General features: G+C 50.4%; 1 protein-coding gene across 2 annotated transcripts in view; it reads right to left on the bottom strand.

Moving 5' to 3' along the window:
- Positions 1-23,369, bottom strand: part of fbxl13 (F-box and leucine-rich repeat protein 13) — a 444,736-nt gene that overhangs the window by 344,378 nt on the left and 76,989 nt on the right. For both annotated transcript variants that reach the window (XM_072471330.1, XM_072471332.1), the window contains exon 8: positions 19,937-20,041. In XM_072471330.1, the coding sequence (XP_072327431.1) occupies positions 19,937-20,041 (105 nt within the window). The remainder of the gene's footprint in view (positions 1-19,936; positions 20,042-23,369) is intronic.

Below are 23,369 nucleotides of genomic sequence, written 5' to 3'. Positions count from 1 at the left end.
TCTCCAGCTCCTCCCGTCCACTGCCTCTTGTAAAACTCCTCCCCCCAACCTCGGTTCCTTCCCCCCAACTTTCCACCCCGGCTAGACGACTCGGACCCTGTTCTGCCAGGCTCCGATGGCCGCAGCCCCTCCCCCCCACCTCACTCCCGTTCACTGGCCGGCTTAAACCGGCAAGCGTGGAGGCCCCCACCCGGGTCCCTTTGCCCCTTGCCCGGCCCTAGGAAAGCCCAGAAATCCCCTTTTAGCACACAAACCCCGCATAGCCACCTACACCCCAAAGAGCTCTCATTTCGAGTGCAAGTCCCATCACTTCCCTTGTGCAAATATATACAACATTGGCTCCTTTATCCCATACACCCGCACGCAGTGAAACAAAAAAAAAAGAAGAAAATACAGTCACTCATGAGGTCACATCGGCACATGGCCATTTCTCAATTTCTCAGTTCTGCCACAGTCCTTCTGCCTTCGCAAACTCCTCCTCTGCTTCCACCGTTCCAAAATAAAAGTCCCTGAGCTTGTAAGTCACCCTCAGCTTCGCTGGATATACAATGCCGCACTGCACCGTGCTAATGTACAGTGGCCTCTTCACCCGGTTGAAGGCAGCCCGCCTCCTCACCAGCTCCACCGTAAAGTCCTGGTATACACGTATACCAGCTCCAGCCCACTGCACCACCCGCTTCTGCTTGGCCCAGCTCAGGACCTTCTCCTTCACACTGTACCTACGGAAGCACAGAGCCACTACCCTTGGCGGCTCACTCGCCATTGGTACAGGCCTTCACGACCGTTGAGCCCGATCCAGTTCATATCGGGAGGGATCCTCCCCCTCCCCCAATAGTTTTGCCAGCATCGCGGCAAAATACTCAATCGGCCTCGGTCCTTCAACTCTTTCGGGCAGCCCCACAATCCTCAAATTCTGTCGCCTGGATCTGTGTATACATACCTTTAAGTCGAGCAGAGGAAGTGAGGAACTCAAAAGTTACAAAATAGTACACTATGCTATGAAGATTTTGATTTTTAACTGAAGAACTTAGAATTTCTGGCACCTGAGAGATCGAAGGGATTTGGTTCGATTGGTTGGCTGGTGGCCAATGGATTGTCCAAAGACCATGGGCGGGAAGGAGAATCGGGGGGGGGGGGGGGATTAACGCAACGCTGCTCTGCCAATTCTCCAGTGACCAGGGAATCAGTGGCATTGGCGCGGCGCGTCGGCGCAGCACTGGTCGGGGGCCGCACTATGAGGCCCCCAACAATTCTCCGCGAGCTATGGGCCGAAGGGCCGCCGAGATAGGCCTAGTCCCACCAGCGCCGCTCACGTGTGGTCCTACCCGGCCGGACTTCGGCGTTCATCCTGCAGGGGGGGGGCGGCCTGGGAGGGAGGGGGATCCAACCCCGGGGAGGCCCCACCGTGATCTGGCCCGCGTTCGGAGCCTACCAATCGGTGGGCCGGCTTCTCCTGGTAGGGGCCTATGTTCCTCTGCGTCGGGCCCCTGTAGCTCACCACCATGTTGCACGGGGCAGACGCGGAGAAGGAAACTGGCGCGCACGCGCGAGTTCCCGCCAGTCATAGCATGCATGCGCAGACCCGCAGCGCCCGTTTGACACCGGTATCGGCAGCTGGAGCTGTGTTAGTCACTCCAGTGCCATGCTGGCCCCCTATAGGGCGCAAGATCGCTGCTTCTAGGGGCCTGTTGACGCCATCGAAAAACACGACGGTGTTTACGACGGTGTCAACACGTAGCCTCAGGATCAGAGAATCCCGCCCCATATTCTGCCCGGCAAAAGGTAACGATTGGCTTCAGTCAAGCAGGAGGTTTTCAGAGGACCCAGAAAGCAGAACTCAACTGGATCCCAAGAGAAGAAGCCCCTATTTGCTCTCACTCTCTTTCTCCAAAAAGGTTTCTTGCCTGCTGTTTCTGAATCTGCAGAGAAGTCTTGAGATCCTGATGAATCTACAGTGGAAACCATTACAGACAGAAAGCAAAGACCTCACCCAACTGAAGGCCTAGACAAAAAAAATTAAACTGGAAGACATCCATCTGAAACAAAGACTTTTATCCTTTTACCCTTTGTATTTTTTCCACCCATCTTTTCCCCTTATGTGTGTAAAGAGTGGGGCGCGTTAAAGAGGGGGGTAAGGAATTAGATAATAGTTCACCAGTTCTATTTGCTGCCTAGTTAATTATAGTTATTGTTATTATTAAAAACTAATTGTGTTTAAATTTACAAACCTGGTGACTGTAGTTATGGCGACCAAACACTTCAGGTATTTTCTAAAAATTAATGGTCAATTTCAATTGTGTTGCGACTCTGGGTCAAGTTTGGCTGGAATTGGCTGTGCACTAGCCCAGGGTGTCATAACTATGACCCAAACAGCACAATGGTACATTTGACTTGTCCAGATGTAACATCAACTGGGATCGTAACTGTAATAACCTTCATGAGACACACAGAGCTGACCCAATTGGTCTCCACCATGGAACTTATAAAATACTTGTGGTGGGTCGTATCTCAAACAACAAGACTACAGAAGGGAGATAGATCACTTGGTTGCATAGTGTACCGAAAACAACCTCTGATTAAATGTTGGAAAGGCCAAGGAACTGATCATCGACTTCAGGAAGAGTAGCACAACACACCCACTAGTCTACATCAATGGCTCCAAAGTGGAGATGGTCGATAGCTTTAAGTTCCTTGGGGGCACCATCACCAACAGCCTGTGCTGGTCCACTCACATTGATGCAACAGTCAAGAAAGCCCAACAATGTCTCTACTTCCTACGGAAGCTAAATTCGGCATATTTGCATCGACTCTCACATCCTTTTACAGATGTGCCACAGAGAGCAGCCTATCCAGCTGCATTACAGCTTGGTATGGCAACTGCTCGGCCCAGGATCGCAAGAAACTGCAGTGTGGTGAACTCAGCCCAACGCATCACACAAGCTTGCCATCCTCCCATTGATTCTGTCTACACCTCCCGCTGCCTGAGGAAGGCAGACAGCATTGTCAGAGACCCTTCATACCCAGGCTTTGTCCTCTTCCAGACCCTTCCATCAGGTAGAAGATACAGAAGTCTGATGACCTGCACATCCAGACATAGGAGCAGCTTCTTTCCCACAGCTACTAGACTCCTCAATGACTCTCCCTTGGACTGATCTGTTCCCTGTAAGAACACTAGTCACAACGCTTTATGCTGCTCTTGTTTGGCCCTTGTTCCGCACTGTAACCAATCACGATTTGTTGATGTGCCATTTGTCAATATCCTCTGTCAATTATTCTTTTGCCCACTATGTACGTACTGTGTACGTTCCCTTGGCCGCAGAAAAATACTTTTCACTGTACTTCGGTACATGTGACAATAAATATCAATCAATAAATATCAATCAATACAAGCTCCCTCACTGAGGGCCAGAGGCCTAACAGCTGGAGCTCGTTGAACTAGGCAATTAAAAGCGGGCCAGGATTGGAACCGGCATTTCGGCTGGGACTGATGTACAACACACTGCATTGCAGCCTTGTTTTTCATTGACAGAATAACCTGTGTGTTTAAGCCTTCTTGGGACACGTGTGAATATTATACTGCCGATAAGGAGCTACAGGTCGCGACTCTGGGTGTTCCGACCACGGGACAATTTCGTTGCAAGAGATCAAGATCAGAGCAAATTTGAAAATGAAGCTTTTAGAGAGGCTTGAAGCTTTCAACGCAGGTGTAGACACAACAACACACAACCCTGCCATGGCAACCTCTGCAAGATTTGCCAGATCTTCGGCATGGGTACCACCATTACATGTGAGAACACCACCCACCAGGAACGCGGTATATATTCGTGCGACTCGTCCAACGTTGTCTACCTCATACGCTGCAAGAAAGGATGTCCCGAGGCATGGTACACTGGCAAGACCATGCAGACGCTGAAACAACGGATGAACGGACATCGCGCGACAATCGCCAGGCAGGAATGTTCCCTTCCAGTTGGGGAACACTTCAGCGGTCAAGGGCAGTCAGCCTCTGACCTTCGGGTAAGCGTTCTCCAAGGCGGCCATCAGGACGCGCAAAAACATAGAATCGCCGAGCAGAAACTGATAGTCAAGTTCCGCACACATGAGTATGGCCTCAACCGGGACCTTGGATTCATGTCGCATTACAACCACCCCCTACCATCTGGCCTGGGCTTGAGAAAGCCTACCAACTGTCCTGTCTTGAGACAATTCACACCTCTTTAACCTGTGATTATCCCTATCTCCAGTTGTTCCGTCTGGACCGGTAAAGACTTAATTACCTGCAAAGACTTGCATTCAAAGTTTCATCTGCATCATTGATTTTGTCTATATATGTGTTTCTGGAACCCACCTCTTCATTCATCTGAGGAAGGAGCTGCGCTCCGAAAGCTAGTGATTTGAAACAAACATGTCGGACTTTAACCTGGTGTTGTAAGATTCTTGCAATAAATTTTATAACAGAGCCAATATCTCAAATAGCGATGTAACACAGAACAAAGTAACAAAAACACAACCAACTGTGTGCACCTCATCCACAAAAAAAAGGAAAAATAAACACCCCCCCCCCTCCGACCCCCCCCTACCCACTTAGCAACTGATGGTGATAAATTCCTTAAAGTAGGCAATGAATGGCTGCCATCTCAGGTAGCCCCCTTCAACCAGCCCCCTGATAGCCCTCTGATAGTGTACTTGACTTTCTCCAGGTACAAGAATTCCAACAGGTCACCTAAGCATACCAAGGCGCTGGCAGAGTAGAAGACCTCCACGCCATCAGATCTCGCCTCTGGACGATTAACGATGCGGAGGCGAGGACATCTGCCTTCACCCCCGTTTGCAGGCCCAGTGAGTCCGACACCCTGAAAATGACCACCAAAGGACAAGGCTCCAGATCAATATTTAGAATCGCTGACATGTTGCTAAAGAAAGAGACGCAAAAGCTTACCAGTTTGAGGCACGGACAGAATACGTGCGCCTGGTTGGCCAGCCCCCCCGGTGCACCGCTTGCACCCGTCCTCTACCCCCGGAAAGAAGCCGCTCACCTTAGCCTTGGTCAGGTGAGCCCTACGCATTAACTTCAGCTGGGTCATGCTGGACCACGCACATGAAGATGTAGAGTTCACCCTACAAAGCGTCTCACTCCACACATCAACATCCGTTATAGGTCCTAACTCCCCCTCCCATTTCACTTTCATCTTGTCTACCAGAACCGATTACTCCAACAGGATCCAACTATAAATGTCAAACGTGCTACCCTCCTTAGACAACACTAGAAAAAGGATCCTCTCTTTCAGAGACGGAGATGGTGCCACGGGAAAAGTCGGGAACCCCTTCACACAGAATTCCGGAGGTAGTTGAACGAGTTTGAACCCGAAAGTCCAAACTTCACCAACAGTTCGCCAAGCTGGCAAACCAACCCTCCACAAACAAATCCCCAAATCTCTCAAGCCCCTTCCCTTTCCACACCCCAAACGTGATATCCAGTCTCGATAGCTCAAATAAGTGAATCGCACAAAAAGGGGTCAACCTAAATATGGATCAAAGCTTAAAGTGCTGCCTGAATTATCTCCATATCCTTAGAGTGGACTCAACCACCGGGTTTGAAATGTACCGTGCCGGACAAACGGAAGCCCCCAAACTAGATCCCCTATATGACCTCGCCTCCATCTATCCCCATATGGAACCTGGATCAATGCACCACCCTAGCACCTTCCCATCATTGGCCCCCCCAATAATAAAAAAGCAAATGGGGTAACGCTAGACCCCCAACTGTCTGTCCCTTTCAAGAAGTGTCCTGCGGATCCTCAAGGTCCTGCCCGCCCATAGAAAGAATGATATCAACCTATTAACCTTAACAAAAAAAGATTTATGGAGAACAACAGGAATACATTGAAAAATAAACAAAAACCTTAGGAGAATATTCATTTTAATAGACTGGACTCTGCCAGCCAAGGACAAGGGAAAGTTATCTCACTTTTGCAAATCAGACTTAACCTTTTCACCAGACTTGCGTAGTTCAATTTATGGAGCTGGGTCGAATTGTGGGCTGCCCAAACAGACAGAAACCGGAAGCTAGATTTGGCAAAGCGAAAAGGCAGGGGGATTAACCAGAAAGTACGCGCTCTTTTCCAGATTCAACTTGTATCGTGAAAGGAGCTAAAACTCCTCAGTTGCTTCATTATTTCACCCATAGTGGGGACTGGGTCCGTAATATAAAGCTGCACATCACATACTTCGAATTGTTTTTGAAGTGAGGACCTAAAGATGTAGGCAAGCCCTGGGGTGGGATTCTCCGTTGGCCAACGTTGAAATCGGGAAACGCGATTGGGCAGAGAATCGGTTCCGATGCCGAAATCGCGGCGATTGCCGATTTTACACCAAATTGCAATCTTCCATCGCCTCGACAGCGACGTCAATGCATTCTGGAACGCATGTACAGTAAATACCATTTGCATATCATTAGCGGGTCTGACCCGATATTCTCCAGGGCCTTACTCAATTCTCCGCCTCTGACGGGCCGAATTCCCAAAGGCACAGTTCACTTGTGCTTTTAAAAATGGCGTTGTGGTTGATGAGGGAGAGAAGGTAGGTAGGACACAGAGAGGTGCGACGGGGTTGCAAGGCCGGACACTGGCCAGGGTGGGGGCATGCCAGGGCCGGGAAGGGGGGGTTGCGGTGACGGGGGAACGGGCCGAGTGGCCGGGGTGACCTCCCCACGATCTGTGGCGGTGTCCAGGCACCGACTGCCATTGCCGCGGCCTGCAATGCAGCCATCTTGCTGCGCACCCCACTGACCACTCACCTTGGCCCCTTGTTCTGCAGAGTGACACCAGCCATATGGATGCCCCACCCCAACACCCCAGCTCCCAACCCTGTACCCCACCCTCCATTGTAGACCCTACGGGGGAGTCAGTCAGGGCCCGGGGAGCGTACCACTGGCACAGGTGCATCTGGGCCATTACGCCACGTCGGCACAATACATCCATTTCAATGTGGACCGAGCCCAACAGGGTGCCTGGGCAGTGGGGTTCAACGCCATCTATGAGATGCCCTGCATCCAGGGGGTGATTGACAGGATACATGTCCCCCTACGAGCACATGCAGATGACAAGCCATTCTACACAACTCAGAAGGGGTTCCACTCGATGAACGTGCAGCTGATATGTGACCATCAGATGCGCATCATTGTGCACATCTGCACCCGATACCTGGGCAGTGTGCACAATGCCTTCATCCTGGCACACTCAATGATTCCCGACATGTGCGAGATGCCCTCCCGGCTGGGGTGTTGGCTCCTGGGTGACAGGGGTTATCTGCAGTTGAGAATGATGATGCCTATCCAGAGGCCACAGACTGATGCCAAGACCCGCTACAACGACACCCATGCTGCGACCAGGGGTGTGATTGAGCGATGCTTCGTCTTCCTGAAGATGTGGTTCAGGTGCCTGGACCACTCTGGACCACTCTGGAGAAGCACTCCAGTATTAAAACTGAGAGGGTCACCCACATTGTAGCGGCGTGCTACGTTCGCCACAACATCGTACAACAGAGGGGCAAAGTGTTGGAGGAGGCGGATGAACACCAGTCCTCGTCCGACAAGGAGGATGCGGGGAAGGCAAAGATGGGCAGGACATGGGACCCAGGTAGGCATGCCATGTGCACCAGGGCTAACGCGCATGGGCCGCTCTGATCGCCTCCCAAGTTCACCGACTGGGAGGGGGTGTGAGGACAGTCCGAGGTGCTGGGGTATACCGGCACCTACCCTGCGGGAGTCACCGGCACGGGCCCCATCACCTCCTTCTCTCTTGAGGTGCCCGATGGCCCCTGGGCTACTCCATGGGAAGGGGTTGCGAGCGGAGCTATCTCCTGAGGCTCCCCTGCCACTTGAGGCTGCGCCCGCTCTGGTCACAACCAGGATCTGCATACTCTTCACTAAAGTGCCCAACTGAGTTGAGTGTCTCTGGAATGGTGGAGAGTATTGGAGACAGCTGTGATGGAAAATCAGAGTCATTCTCGGTCTTGAGCACCGGGATGCCTTGGGTCTCGGGTTCATGGCTCGCGTCCATGCTGCTGTCCTCATCACTGCTCGCTACACAGGGGAGCTCCGGCTGTGACACTGGCTGGGGGTGGGACACACAGATGGACCGACCGCATCACCAGCAGATCCTGCAAGGCAAGACGCATGATTAGACCGTGGGCCGGGAGGGGGAGGTGGGGGCGGTGGTAAGGTTGTGGGATGTTGGTTAATGCCAGGGGTACAGTGTTGCCTACTCACTAAGGAGGTCCTGTAGCTTTTTATAGAACTGCTGGCCGGTCCGGACAGTGTTCCTGGTGGCGCTTACCGTCTCCGTCACCTGCGCCCAGGCACGCCAAATGGCTGTGGGTGACAGCCTCCTTCCTTGGCCGGCGTACAGGATGGCCTGCCTCGCCTCCATCACGTCCAGCAGGGTTTCCAGCTCGGCGTCCATAAATCTTGCAGCCACGTGTCTTGCTGCCATCTTGTTGGCTGGGATGGTGTGTGTGGAGCGTGAAGTGTGTATGTGCGGCTGCATCTTGTCAGTCTACTAAGTGTCAATCACGAATCCGGCGAATCTTGCACTGTTTCTCATTGGAATCGATTATGTTCTACCTGGTGCCGGTGCTAGCCCATCAACAGTCGCTGAATCGTTCCAGGTACGGGCCAGTTTTACTGTTGTGGAACTCCACGAATCCTGTGCCGGCGTCAACACTTACCCCTTGAGAATCCAGCCCCTGATCTCCAGACAAATCCACTCCCCCTCCTAATCACCAGCAGAGATCCCCCACCACATGCAGGCATCAGGCCGCCCTTCTTTTGCTGCTAGTCAGCGCTTCTACCATCCAAGTGACCGACACCCCTTATGCGGTCGCCGAAGACCACTCCCATGCACCCACAGTCATGCTTCCCTTCATGCCCCCCTCCCATTTCATGGCCATGCCTCCCTCAGGTCCCACCCCTTGGCAGTTCCCCTTGGCACTGTCTCTTGGCAACCTGGCAGTGTCAACCTGCCCTGTCCCCAACCACCCAGGGGCTCCAATGGCCTCCAAGCCCCTCGACGTGGTCATCATGTCTAGAAATTCCTGCCAGCCTCAGGTTGAGTGGTGGGGGCAGAGAACCTTGAGAACCGGGAGACTCAAAATTAGTTTAAAGGCTAACACAAGATGAGGGGGCCCCAGCCGCCCAAGAGAGAGGGAGGCCGACGCCTGAGCATCAGCCTCCTCCCCACCACCTGGAGACGGGTGAAAGGCATTCCTTATGAAGGAAATGACCGCAATGAAGGAGGCGATAACAGTTGAAATCCAGGTGGCGGTGACAGAGGCAATAGTCTCCTTGTGAAAAGCGATCAATGGATTGGGGAAGAAGGTTGAAGCACAAGAAAAAACGATCCACGAATTGGGGAAAGCAGTGACAGACCAGAACGACAGGCTCGTCGCCTTGGAAGCAGAAGTCAAAAGTTGGTGGCAACCCAAGGGAGCGTAAAAGGGAAAGTTGAAGACCAAGAGAACAGATCCTGATGGCAGAACATTCTAATTGTTGGCCTGCCAGGATTGTGAGAGGATCCTGAGGTGGGCGAGACTGACCAAGGCAAGTACCTGGGAAGAAAACAAAATCCAGGTATATCACGACATTGCGGTGGACATGGCAAAACGCAGTGCCAAATTTAATCAGGCAGTCGTGGGGGACGATAGGCGAGGAGAGCTGGAAGAACCAATAGGATCGGGAGAGATTATGGAGAGTATCAACTCCATGCAGGCGGGGAAGGCGCTGGGACTCGATGGGTTCCCAGCGGCCTCCGACAAAACATTTGCACCAGTCCTGGCCCCACATCTACGGGAAATTTTCGCGGACTCGCTAGCAAGGGGCACCCTACCTCCAACGCTAATACAGGCCACGATATCGCTGATACTCAAAAAAGACAAAGACCCGACGGAATGCGGATCATATTAGGGGCAGCACGGTAGCCTTGTGGATAGCACAATTGCTTCACAGCTGCAGGGTCCCAGGTTCGATTCCAGCTTGGGTCACTGTCTGTGCGGAGTCTACACATCCTCCCCGCGTGTGCGTGGGTTTCCTCCGGGTGCTCCGGTTTCCTCCCACAGTCCAAAGATGTGCAGGTTAGGTGGATTGGCCATGTTAAATTGCCCTTAGTGTCCAAAATTGCCCTTAGTGTTGGGTGGGGTTACTGGGTTATGGGGATAGGGTGGCGGTGTTGACCTTGGGTAGGGTGCTCTTTCCAAGAGCCGGTGCAGACTCGATGGGCCGAATGGCCTCCTTCTGCACTGTAAATTCTATGAAAAATCTATGAAAATCTATATAGACCCATTTCACTGCTCAATGTGGACGTGAAGATACTCACCATAGTCCTGGCTAAGAGACTGGAGAACTGCATACCAGAGGTGGTCGCAGAGGACCAGATGAGCTTTGTCAAGGGTAAACAGCGAACTGCGAACATCAGGCAGCTGATAAATGTAAATAATGACCCCATCTGGGGAGAGAACACCAGAGGTGATCATCTCCCTGGACGCAAAAAAGGCCTTTGACAGAGTCGAATGGAAGTACCTCATTGAGGTACTGGAGAGGTTTGGGCTAGGGACAGGGTTCAACTTGTGGGTGAAACTCCTGTACAACGCCCCCAAGGCGAGCGTTCAGACCAATACCACCAGCTCAGAATACTTCCAGCTGCACAGAGACAAGAGTCTACCTCATTCGCTGCAGGAAAGGGTGTCCAGAAGCATGGTATATTGGCGAGACCATGCAGACGCTGCGGCAACGGATGAACGGACATCACGCGGAAATCGCCAGACTCTGGGTGTTCCGACCACGGGATAATTTTGTTGCAAGGGAGCAAGATCAGAGCAAATTTGAAAATTAAGCTTTTAGAGAGGCTTGAAGCTTTCGACGCAGGTGTAGACACAACAACACACAACCCTGCCATGGCAACCTCTGCAAGACATGCAAGATCATCGGCATAGGTACCACCATTACACGTGAGAACACCACCCACCAGGAACACGGTATATATTTGTGCGACTCGTCCAACGTTGTCTACCTCATACGCTGCAAGAAAGGATGTCGCGAGGCGTGGTACACTGGCGAGACCATGCCGACGCTGCGACAACGGATGAACGGACATCGCGCGACAATCGCCAGGCAGGAATGTTCCCTTCCAGTCGGGGAACACTTCAGCAGTCAAGGGCATTCAGCCTCTGATCTTCGGGTAAGCCTTCTCCAAGGCAGCCTTCAGGACGCGCGACAACGCAGAATCGCCGAGCAGAAACTTATAGCCAAGTTCCGCACACATGAGTGCGGCCTCAACCGGGACCTTCGATTCATGTCGCATTACATTCACCCCCCACCTTCTGGCCTGGGCTTGAGAAATACTACCAACTGTCCTGGTTTGAGACAATTCACACCTCTTTAACCTGGGATTACCCCTCTCTCTGGATCTGTAAAGACTTAATTACCTGCAAATGCTCGCATTCAAAGTATCGTTTTGCATTTTTGACCTTGTCTATATATATGTTTCTGGAACCTACCTCTTCACTCACCTGAGGAAGGAGCAGTGATCTGAAAGGTAGTGATTTGAAACAAACCTGTTGGACTTTAACCTGGTGTTGTAAAACTTCTTACAGAGGTACAAGGCATGGATGCCCACTGTCCCCACTCTTGTTCGCCCTGGGAATCGAACCCCTGGCGATCACTCTGTGAGATGCGAAAGACTGGAAGGGCATGCGAAGAGGAGGCAGAGAGCACAGGGCCTCACTCTATACGGATGACCTGCTCCTCTACATCTCTGATCCACAGAATGGCCTGAAAGTAATCATGAAGCTCCTGGAAGAGTTTGGGGCCTTCTCGGGCTACAAACCCAACCTGGGCAAGAGCGAGGCTTTCCCGGTGAACCCGAACGAGGGAGGGACAGAGCTGGGGGGTCTACCATTCAAATTATCCCAAAGCAAATTCCACTACCTGGGGATCCAGAAAGCCCATGACGGATCCACAAGTGGAATCTGACCAGTCTGGCGGAGGAAGTTCAAAAAGGACCTACAAACATGGGATGCACTCCCGCTTTCCCTGGTGGGGAGGATGCAGACGATCAAGATGAACATTCTGCCGAGGTTCCTCTTCCTGTTCAGATCCATACCGAACTTCATCCCCAAGACCTTTTTCCAAGGGATAGACAAAATGTGCATGGCGTTTGTGTGCGTAATCGTACCCATGGTGGTAGCCACATTGAGGATATGGAACCAAATGAAACAGCATTTTGGTTTAACCAGGATGTTCTCCATGGCCCCCTATCTGTGGTAACCACAAATTCCCACCAGCCATGCTTGACTCCACCTTTAGAAAACGAACTCCGGCACCTTCAAATCGCTTTCTCTGCAAGGAGACGACGAGGTACCCCAGGGCCCCAAGAGACTTTTTTACTGGAGGAGCTAATGAACATGGACAGTAAGGGGAGAGGGAACTGTGGGGACATCTATGCGTGACTTCTGGAAAGGGCAAGGACACCACTGGATGGAGCGAGGCAGAAATGGGAGGACGAACCTGAGACAGAAGTGGGTTGAGGATTCTGGAGCACTACGTAGGGCCAACTCTACCTCCTCCTGCGCAAGGCTAAGCCTCATGCAGTTTAAAGTGGTGCACAGAGCACACCTAACCAGAACCCGAATGAACAGGTAAATGTGAACGGTGCCAGCGAGGCCCGGCCAACCAGACTCTCATGTTCTGGTCCTGCCACAGACTTTTCGGGTTCTGGACAGCCTTCTTCGAAGTGATGTCCAAGGTTGTGGGGGTGAGGGTGGAGCCGTGCCCGACAGTAGCAGAATTCGGACCAGTCAGAACTATATATGTGGAAGAGGGCCGACGCCCTGGTTTTTGCTTCCTTAATTGCACACCGGCGAATTCTGCTCGGCTGCCGATCAGCAGAACCACCCACAGCTGCAGACTGGCTGGCAAACCTGTCGGAATTTCTCCACCTGGAGAAGATCAAGTACACCATCCGAGGTCGGATGAGGGCTTCCACAAAGCGTGGGGGCCATTCGTCAGCCTGTTCCAAAATCTGTTTGATGTCAATTGTGACGAGGAATAAAGGGAGGAGGGGGAGACTGAGGAGAGCAGACAACAGCACACATAATGGAGAGGAGCAGAGGAGGGAAGCAAGGATGAGACAAGGAGGGAACCCAGAGGAGTAGCAGAGAGAGACATTGGGGAAAAAGGGTGGAAGGGAGGGGGCAGGAAGACCCTCCCCCCAACCCCTCCTCTTCCCGCCCACCAAACCCACAAAGACAACAAGAGGAACCGCAGAAGAGAGGAGTGGAGTACAACAATACAACACCCAGGACGAAAGATGGTGCCAGGAAGGAGCCAGATTATCAATTGTGGGGGGGTGGAGCAGGAAGTGGGGGGGGGAGGGCAGACGGAGGGAATGTATGTAAATTTTGTAAATAAGAAACGTCATACTGTGCAAATATCAGGTGCACTATATGTTAAACTGTTCTACTATAAAAATTGGAAAATGCCAATAAAAATGCTTCAAAATAAATAAATAAATGCTTCAACTGGGGCAGCACGGTGCCGAGGTAACAGGTTCGATTCCGGCTCTGGGTCACTGTCCGTGTGGAATTTGCCACCACCGTCACAGACTTCATCAGCAAATGTGTGGACGACTGCGTGCCAAAGAAAGCAGTATGTTATGTTCCCCAACCGGAAACCATGGCTCAATCGCGAGATTGACTCCCTACTGAAGGACAGATCTGAGGCGTTCAAGTCAGACGAGCCTGACCTATACAAGAAATCCAGGTACGACCTCCACAAAGCCATCCGAGGTGCCAAGAGAAAATATCAAACCAAGCTAGAGTCACCGACAAACACTCGGGGGCTGTGGCAAGGACTAAACAACATAACGGGCTACAAAGCGAAGCCGAGCAGTATCTCGGCAACAGCACACCCCTGCTCACTTCTGGCATTATTCCTGTAGACAAAGATAACTTAAAGATCAAAGCCAAAGGCTCAGCAATCTCCTCCCTAGCTTCCCAGAGAATCCTAGGATAAATCCCATCCGGCCCAGGGGACTTATCTATTTTCACACTTTCCAGAATTGTTAACATCTCCTCCTTATGAACCTCAAGCCCTTCTAGTCTAGTAGCTTGAATCTCAGTATTCTCCTCGACAACATTGTCTTTTTCCTGTGTGAATACTGACGAAAAATATTCATTTAGCATCTCTCCTATCTCCTCGGACTCCAAGCACATCTTCCCACTACTGTCCTTGACTGGCCCTACTCTTACCCTAGTCATTCTTTTATTCCTGACATATCTATAGAAAGCTTTAGGGTTATACTTGATCCTACCTGCCAAAGACTTCTCATGTCCCCTCCTGGCTCTTCTTAGCTCTCTCTTTAGGTCCTTCATAGCTAACTTGTAACTCTCGAGCGCCCTAACTGAACCTTCATGTCTCATCTTTACATAAGCCTCCTTCTTCCTCTTGACAAGTGTTTCGACTGCCTTAGTAAACCACGGTTCCCTTGCTCGACCACTTCCTCCCTGCCTGACAGGTACATACTTATCAAGGACACGCAGTAGCTGTTCCTTGAACAAGCTCCACATTTCCATTGTGCCCATCCCCTGCAGTTTTCCTCTCCATCCGATGCATCCTAAGTCTTGCCTCATCGCATCATAATTGCCTTTCCGCCAGATATAACTCTTGCCCTACAGTATATACCTGTCCCTTTCCATCACTAAAGTAAACGTAATCGAATTGTGGTCACTATCACCAAAGTGCTCACCTACCTCCAAATCTAACACCTGTCCTGGTTCATTACCCAGTACCAAATCCAATACGGCCTCGCCTCTCATTGGCCTATCTACATACTGTGTCAGGAAACCCTCCTGCACACATTGGACAAAAAAGGACTCGAACTATAGTGTTTCCAGTCAATATTTGGAAAGTTATAGTCCCCCATAACAACTACCCTGTTGCTTTTGCTCCTATCCAGAATCATCTTTGCAATCCTTTCCTCTACATCTCTGGAACTTTTCGGAGGCCTATAGAAAACCCCTAACAGGGTGACCTCTCCTTTCCTGTTTCTAACCTCAGCCCATACTACCTCAGTAGATGAGTCCTCATCAAACGTCCTTTCTGCCACCGTAATACTGTCCTTGACTAACAATGCCACCCCTCCCCCTCTTTTACCACCTTCTCTGAGCTTACTGAAATATCTAAACCCCGGAACCTGCAACAACCATTCCTGTCCCTGCTCTATCCATGTCTCCGAAATGGCCACAACATCGAAGTCCCAGGTACCAACCCATGCCGCAAGTTCACCCACCTTATTCCGGATGCTCCTGGCATTGAAGAAGACACACTTTAAACCACCTTCCTGCCTGCCGGTACACTCTTGCAACTTTGAAACCTTACTCATGACCTCACTACTCTCAACCTCCAGTATACTGGAGCTACAATTCAGGTTCCCAAGCCCCTGCTGAACTAGTTTAAACCCTCCCGAAGAGCATTATCAAATTTCCCCCCCAGGATATTGGTACCCCTCTGGTCCAGGTGTAGACCATCCCATTTGTAGAGGTCCCACCGACCCCAGAATGAGCCCCAATTATCCAGAAATCTGAAACCCTCCCTCCTGCACCAACCCTGTAGCCACGTGTTCAACTCCTCTCTTTTCCTATTCCTCGTCTCGCTATCACGTGGCACGGGTAACAACCCAGAGATAATAACTCTGTTTGTCCTAGATCTAAGTTTCCACCCTAGCTCCCTGAATTCCTGCCTTACATCCCTATCCCTTTTCCTACCTCTGTCGTTGGTACCTATGTGGACCACGACTTGGGGCTGCTTCCCCTCCCCCTTAAGGATCCCAAAAACATGATCCGAGACATCACGCACCCTGGCACCTGGGAGGCAACACACCAACCATGAGTCTCTCTCGTTCCCATAGAGTCTCCTATCTATCCCCCTAACTATGGAGTCTCCAATGACTAATGCTCTACTCCTCTCCCCCTTTCCCTTCTGAGCAACAGGGACAGACGCTGTGCCAGAGACCTGCACCCCATGGCTTACCCCTGGTAAGCCCCCCCCCCCAACAGTATCCAAAGCTGTATACTTTTTACTAAGGGGAACGACCACAGGGAATCCCTGTACTGACTGCTTCCTCCCAGCCCCTCTCACCATCACCCATCTATCTTTATTCTTCGGTGTAACTACATCCCTGAAGCTTCTATCTATGACCACCTCTGCCTCCCGAATGATCCGAAGTTCATCCAACTCCAGCTCCAGTTCCCTAACGCGGTTTCTGAGGAGCTGGAGATGGGTGCACTTCCCACAGATGAAATCAGCAGGGACACTGACGGCATCCCTCACCTCAAACATTCTGCAGGAGGAACATTGCACTACCTTCCCTGTCATCCCCTCTAGATAAAGAAAAAGAAAGAAAGAGCTTACCTGTTATTCACTCCCCTTCTCAGCAAGCACTCACTCAGCAACCTCTGCGCCCTGCACAATAACACCCGAGGAAAAAGAAAAGAAAAGCTACTTACCAGTCACCAGCCAATCCCTTACCTGCAGGCTGTGACGTCACGGGTCAACTTCTTTCTACTTCTACCTGCCCTCGAGCCTTCCTCTTGATCTTTACAGCGGTTGGTTTTTTTTTGGTTAGAGGGGGTAGGGAGGGAAACACTGAAGAAGTGTTTCGGGTTTAAGTGTCACTTGACAACAGCTCCTCCACAAACCACCTTCAAGTTCGGGTGACCACAACGGAGGTATGCAAATTTCACTTGCAACAGCCAATCAGCAGCTCCGCTCTACTGCCCTCTGCTGGATGCTTGTCTTCGCTTGAACAGCTAGGGTCTCTAGCTCATGTACACCTTCAAGTTTGGGTGACCACAACGGAGGTATGTAAATTTCCCTTGCAACAGCCAATCAGCAGCTCTGCTCTACTGCCCTCTGCTGGAGATAGGTTGGAAAGCAACCTCTCCACCCTGTGCGCTGGCGTGGCGAGGGGACCTGTTGGAATTCTTGACTCTCGAGAAGGTTAAGTTTGACTGAGGGGAAGGATGGAGGGGTTCTACAATTCATGGGCATTATTCATCATGCACTTTCAAGAACTGGACAACATCGAACATTAGTTGGGGCATGTGTGTGGGAGGGTTGGGGGGAGGGGGGCTGTGTGTGTTAATGGTGACTATGGGTGAACCTTAATTCCTTTTTGTCATTTGTTTGTGTGAACATGCGGGCTAATGTTTGGGGTTTGGTGGGAGGATGGGATCGTTGTTATTGATATGGGGATTGACATATTTGTTACTGATTATTGTTCATTGTTGGTGGGTGTAAATTTGGGAGAAAATGTGAAAAAGGAGAATAAAATATTTTAAAATAGAAAGCATCCTATCCCGCTGCATCACAGCCTGGTATGGCAACTGCTCGGTCCAGGACCACAAGAAACTTCAGAGAGTCGTGAACACCGCCCAGTCCATCACACGAACCTGCCTCCCATCCACTGACTCCATCCACACCTCCCGCTGCCTGGGGAAAGCGGGCAGCATAATCAAAGACCCCTCCCACCCAGCATACTCACTCTTCCAACTTCTTCCATTGGGCAGGAGATACAGAAGTCTGAGAACACGCACACACAGACTCAAAAACAGCTTCTACTCCACTGTTACCAGACTCCTAAATGACCCTCTTATGGACTGACCTCATTAACACTACACCCTCTATGCTTCACCCGATGCCAGTGCTTATGTAGTTACATTGTATACCTTGTGTTGCTCTATTATGTATTTTCTTTTATTCCCTTTTCTTCCATGTACTTAATGATCTGTTGAGCTGCTCGCAGAAAAATACTTTTCACTGTACCTCAGTACACGTAATAATAAACAAATCCAATCCAATCCCCGTGTCTGCGTGGGTTTTGCCCCCACAACCCAAAGATGTGCAGGGTAGGTGGATTCGCCACGCTAAATTGGCCCTTAATTGGGAAAAAAATTTAATTGGGTCGTCTAAATTTACACACAAAAATAAATAAATGCTTCAACTTCAAATATATAATCACTCACTAATTCACACCTCAGACTACAACTAATCGGTGTATAAAGGTCATGTGGCTAATGCATAGGCATCCTGACATGATATTACAAAGTGCCAAACATAAATTTATTTTTCAAACAAAAAGATTGGCTTCACTCACTTTAAACCTGAAATTTGTACACATTTACAATTATTCTGTGAATGAATCATGCAGTTTACAACCAGCTACAACTACCTGGATCTACTTGATTATGACATTGATCTTAAAAGACAGGCTAAAATTTAAATAAAACATCTCAACCCAGACTACTCATGAGCAATATTACAACGGTTGTTTTTAAAAATACCTCCTCAAATTTTTTAAATTGCAATTTTGTTCAAATCAGACTAGATAAAGCAATATATCACAGTTCAATTATTTAAAGGTCCATTAAACACAAGTTTTGTAAAATATCTAAGTTTATTGATTTTATATTTCTGTATTTCAAATGTACTGCACACACATTTATAAATTACAATAAATCTGTTGAATAACTGTGATGAATGTAGAAATTGTTATATATTATATTTTGAGGCAGGAATGTTATTAAAAACCCTGGTTTAAAATACATACAGGCAGTGTGTCTACTAAAGCTGTAATTAAGAAGTCATAAAAGGTGGGATAATTATTTATTCCAACCTTACTTGGTTAGAGATAAAGGAGAAATTGGAATATTGTATGATTGCTGGAGATTCCCTGGAGTGTAGCTAATTTATGAGGGATTGTATTTAGTCCTACCTAAGCAGGTCATCAAACATAGTGGGATACAGATGATGTAATTGCTGAAAGGAACCAGGTCTTCTGTAGATTTGCAGTCTGCTATAGGATTTTAAGATGAACAGCAGTTCTTCCAAATGGTGTTAGGTTGAGCAGAGGTTTTCTGGATCTGCACTTGAAAGGCACTCTCTCCAAAGATCTGCACAGCTAAGCAAGTAGCCTGTTTTGTTAACTTTATTCATAAATGGCACTTGAACTGTAATGAGTGACAGGTGTAGATGGTATATTCAAGTGTTTGACTGATAATTGTAAAGTTATTTCTTTGATGCTAATGTGGTTAATTCTGTGTTTAAATTAAAGTTTGTTTTAACATATAAGATACCTATTGGTCAGAGTCATTACTCGTGGGGTGAAGTATCCTTTCCTCACAGTTTTACAAATAGAAAGATTGTTTGGGATTCTCGTCCAGTATCCTAACAAATGTTGGGGTCTGGTCCGGTATCCTAACAATGCTGTGTACTTCACACTGTGTTGAACCCTCAAAGACTAACAGGTGAAAAGAAAACTGCATCTTTAAAACTTGAGTAAATACCCTGGTTTTAGCAACTGTGCCACAGAAGTGCAGCAGGGATAGACCCAATCTACCTTAGCAAACAAAATCCCAAAATTTAAATAGGGCAGCACCAACAACATTTGCAATGTTACTGGACACCAGGCCTGAGAGAGAAATTGAAATTAAAAGAGCACCTTGTACCTCAGCTGGGGTCTGGGTAGTTTAGCCAAAGATAAATATTTAATGTTGATCTGATTCTTCATCGATTCCCCATTTTCCACAATGCCAACTGAGCTCTTCAATATTAATTCCCATTAGAACATGCTAATGTCGGGCCCACTCATGATTCTTGTACAGCCTGTTTATCTGTATTATGCTGATGTATTTTCTATTGCCTACACAATGCAAGGATTGCAACGTGAGCCATGGGGTGCCTCTCATTCCATTGGAATGTCATGATACAGCTGAAACAGTTTCCATTTGAAATGCCTTCATCTACACAAATTATGGCATTTCATAATTATTTATCAATATGAAAGGTATCTGCTAAAACAAACAAAGCAGAAATATAACACACTACCTTTAGTGCAGCAGGCCAAGGTATGAGGGAAATAATATCTTGCATCGCTCCCACAGTTGCCAAATGCATTTCACTCTCATCATCCAATTCCCCTCGTTCCAGGCGCTATAAGGAGAGAAAACAGCAGCATTTGTAAGGCACAGTGAAATCTGGAGCTGGATTCTCTGTTTTGGAGACTAAGGGCGGGATTCTCCGGAAAGATTTCTAAATGTTGTAGCGAGTGGGAACTGCCGCGAGCTTCTTGGCGCTAGGCCCAGCAAGGCCTACAATGCTATTCAACGCTAATTGGTCCGCTTAACAAGGCCCCATGGGCTTCTCGCCGCAAATCAAGGCTCGGTAGCCAATTCGCGGGCACCTCACTCGCCAGCCCCCCCCCCCCCCACCCAACAAGCTCAAGAAGCACTTAAGCAGCACTTGCTAGCAACCCCAGCCAGCTCTAAACAATAGCGCCCAGGGGACTGGACCAAGATTTGGGGATGCAGATCTGAAGAGGCTCCGAGACACAGTGGAGGCCAGGAGGGATGTCTTGTTCCCTCGAGGGTCCCGGAGGGTCAGTCACAGGGCAGCCAGTGCTGCCTGGGACAAGGTGGCGGCAGCTGCGAGCGCTGGGAGTGTCCCCAGGAGGACTGGCCTCCAGTGTGGGAAAAAGGTCAACGACCTGCACCTGGCAGCATGAGTGAGACAACACCCAACGCAACCTCACCCCTCGAGACCTTTCCTCCCATGCGAGCATCCATGCCCCCAACTCTCCATGCGGCCGCCAACCCTCCATCCACTCCCCCTCTCCCTTCAAACACCCCAACCCTTCCTTCACACACCCTCTCTCTTCAACCCCCAACCCTCTCTCCACCCCTCTCCCTTCTTCGCCCCCAATCCTCCCTCCACCCCCCCCTCTCCCTTCAACCCCCCAACTCTTCCTACACTCCCCCCCTTCCATTACTGTGAACCACGCATACGGCTAACGGTGCCCCCTCTGTGTCTCCTCAGGAAAAGCTGTCGCAGAATCACTGGCAGAGGGCACAGACTGGCTGTGGGGTGCCGGACTTAAGAGTCCTCCTTCAAGAAACGGGCCCTGAAAGTAATTGGAGTGGCCAAGGACAGGGCGGTCACCAATGAGGAGGCTGGCAGATGCTGCAGAAGTGAGGAACCACTGGGCTCCACCCGGAGAACCTGTCAAACCTGAGTTGTCATAGCCTTATTGACTCACCCATTCCTCCCACTGACCACATGGCCATTCTCCCGCAGGTCCTCCAGCCGACTGCGCTGGCCCATCCCGGGTGGCAGCCTCTCCAGCCACCCAGGAGATCATCTCAGAGAGGGACATTCCGAGGAAAACACGACCGCGGCATTACAGCTGCATTCCCTACCCTTTGCCAGCGCAGATACACAGACCTCGATGGGAAATGTTAGTGGTCAGGCTTCTGGGTCACATTCTGGTGAGAACCATACTGCTGATGCACATCTGGTGGAGGCAGGACCCCCAGGTAAGACAGCAGGCGGAGGTTTGATGGATCCCAGGACCCAGCTGGGTCCCAGCCTGATGCTGAGCCTATGGCAGAGGTAATCCCAGAGTTGATGGGGATGATAGGGAGTGGTCAGGATTTTCAGAGGGAGGTGTCAGCGACACTCCAGCTGATCCATGGCTGACTGGAGGAGTTCCAGAGGCTACGGCCGCAGGAGATGGCACCTGCAATGCGTGGCACCGAGGCCAACACTGGCTGTCACAGTGGAGAGCCTGGTGCACAATGTCAGCATTATTAGTGAAGGTGTCCAAGGCGTTGCGCAGTCAGTGACGGCCATGGCTGAGGTTCGCGACAGAATGTCCACCTCGCTGGGGGGTGTGACCAAGTACCAGGCTGACCTTGATGAGGTTCTACGGAACATGTCCTGCTTGCAGATGGGAATGGCCGAGGCACTGCAGAGCTAGTCCTAGTTGTAGGTGGTCATTGCCGAGGCGCTGCAGAGCATGCCCCAGTCACGGAGGAGCATCGCTGAGGTTGCCAACACAATGGTACAGACCATGGGGAGCCGCCAGGGCTGGCAGAGACAGATAATGCAGGGGCAGCCGGGGCTCGAACCAGATGCCCCTCCGTCCCAAGGTGAACCCCATGACCATATGGGCACGGACCGAGAGGAGGGGGTGCTCAGTGTCAACACAAACCCGTCCCATGGAGTGGCGACAGTTTCCACCAGCTCCCCCGAGTTCCACCACTCTGATAAGGCCATGTCGTGCAGCCAGAACCCGGAACAGGGTGGCATGGCAGTGCATGTGCCGTCGTGAAGTGAGCCGGAGTCCTCCAGCCCCAGAGGACGCCCGCCAGGGGCATCGAAGGCCAAGGGATGAGATAAGCAATTGGCTGCCTCCACTTCTGATGTGCATCCTGGGGACACACCTGGACGTAGCGGTAGAGCTAGGAAGGCAAAGCATATCAAGGATCACTGAGGGCACCAGGCGAGGGGGGGAAGGGGTGAGAGGGTAGGGGGCGGCACCATCAGGAGAACGGGGAATTGTTAAACACAATAAACACCCTCGTCCACACCCGGTATGAAGCCTCTGTCATTTTCTTCTGCAATGGGGGCCGACCTCTGAACCATTGGCCCATCGCTCCAGGCATCCCCCCACCCCTGTGGCACTCACCCACCCTCCAGCCGTGGACATGTCCCCGGAGCTGTGTCCCATCTCCTGGGTATCCGGATGTTGGTTGCTGCATGTGTGGTATTACCACCCGCAGTGTTCAGAGTGTCCAGGCATCGCAGCCTGATTAGGGTGCTAGGCAATGACTCCCACATGCTACATGGACCACATACTCACAGGAATCCACTTGGGTTGTGTGAAGTGCTCACTTAACCACGATTGCCAATTTCCTATTAGCAATAGCTTTCAGCCACATGGACAGAGGCCTCAGCAGTCTATGGGGCTTACGGGTAGTCGAAGGGGAAGACTGTTATGTTCTGTGTCATGGTCGTAGTACAGATGCGCACAGTACATCTAGTCCTTTGATTAGTAAGATGATTTATTAACAAGAGGAACACGTGGAAAGATAACTCACAAATTGTGATTCAAACAGTAACGAATAAGTGAATTCAGTGAATTCTCCTGGAGCTACATCTAGTGCGACTAGCTTCTTATACAACTTACTACCAACTGCTGGATATCTCGAGTCACATGGGAGATCTCTATCGCCACCAGCTGGTTGGAGGTCGTATTGATGACCATATACATTGATATACTCACTTAGCCAAGTGAGACTGGGGCCCACCCATTGTGGGTGACACCCAGATCGCGATGCCTTGCAAGATCTGGTTAGATCTCACGAGACACAACGGCTATCAGAAAGCCCGGGGGAGGCCTCTCCCTGCATCCTTCAGCCACATCCCGCTCCAATTCCGGCAGGTCACGGCCAGTAGATTGCACCCATAAGTTATTAATAAA

The sequence above is a fragment of the Scyliorhinus torazame genome, chromosome 13, assembly GCF_047496885.1.
Source record: "Scyliorhinus torazame isolate Kashiwa2021f chromosome 13, sScyTor2.1, whole genome shotgun sequence".
Classification (NCBI taxonomy): Eukaryota; Metazoa; Chordata; class Chondrichthyes; order Carcharhiniformes; family Scyliorhinidae; genus Scyliorhinus; species Scyliorhinus torazame.
Note: the sequence above shows the minus strand (reverse complement) of the source record. Positions and strands in the feature narration are given on the sequence as shown.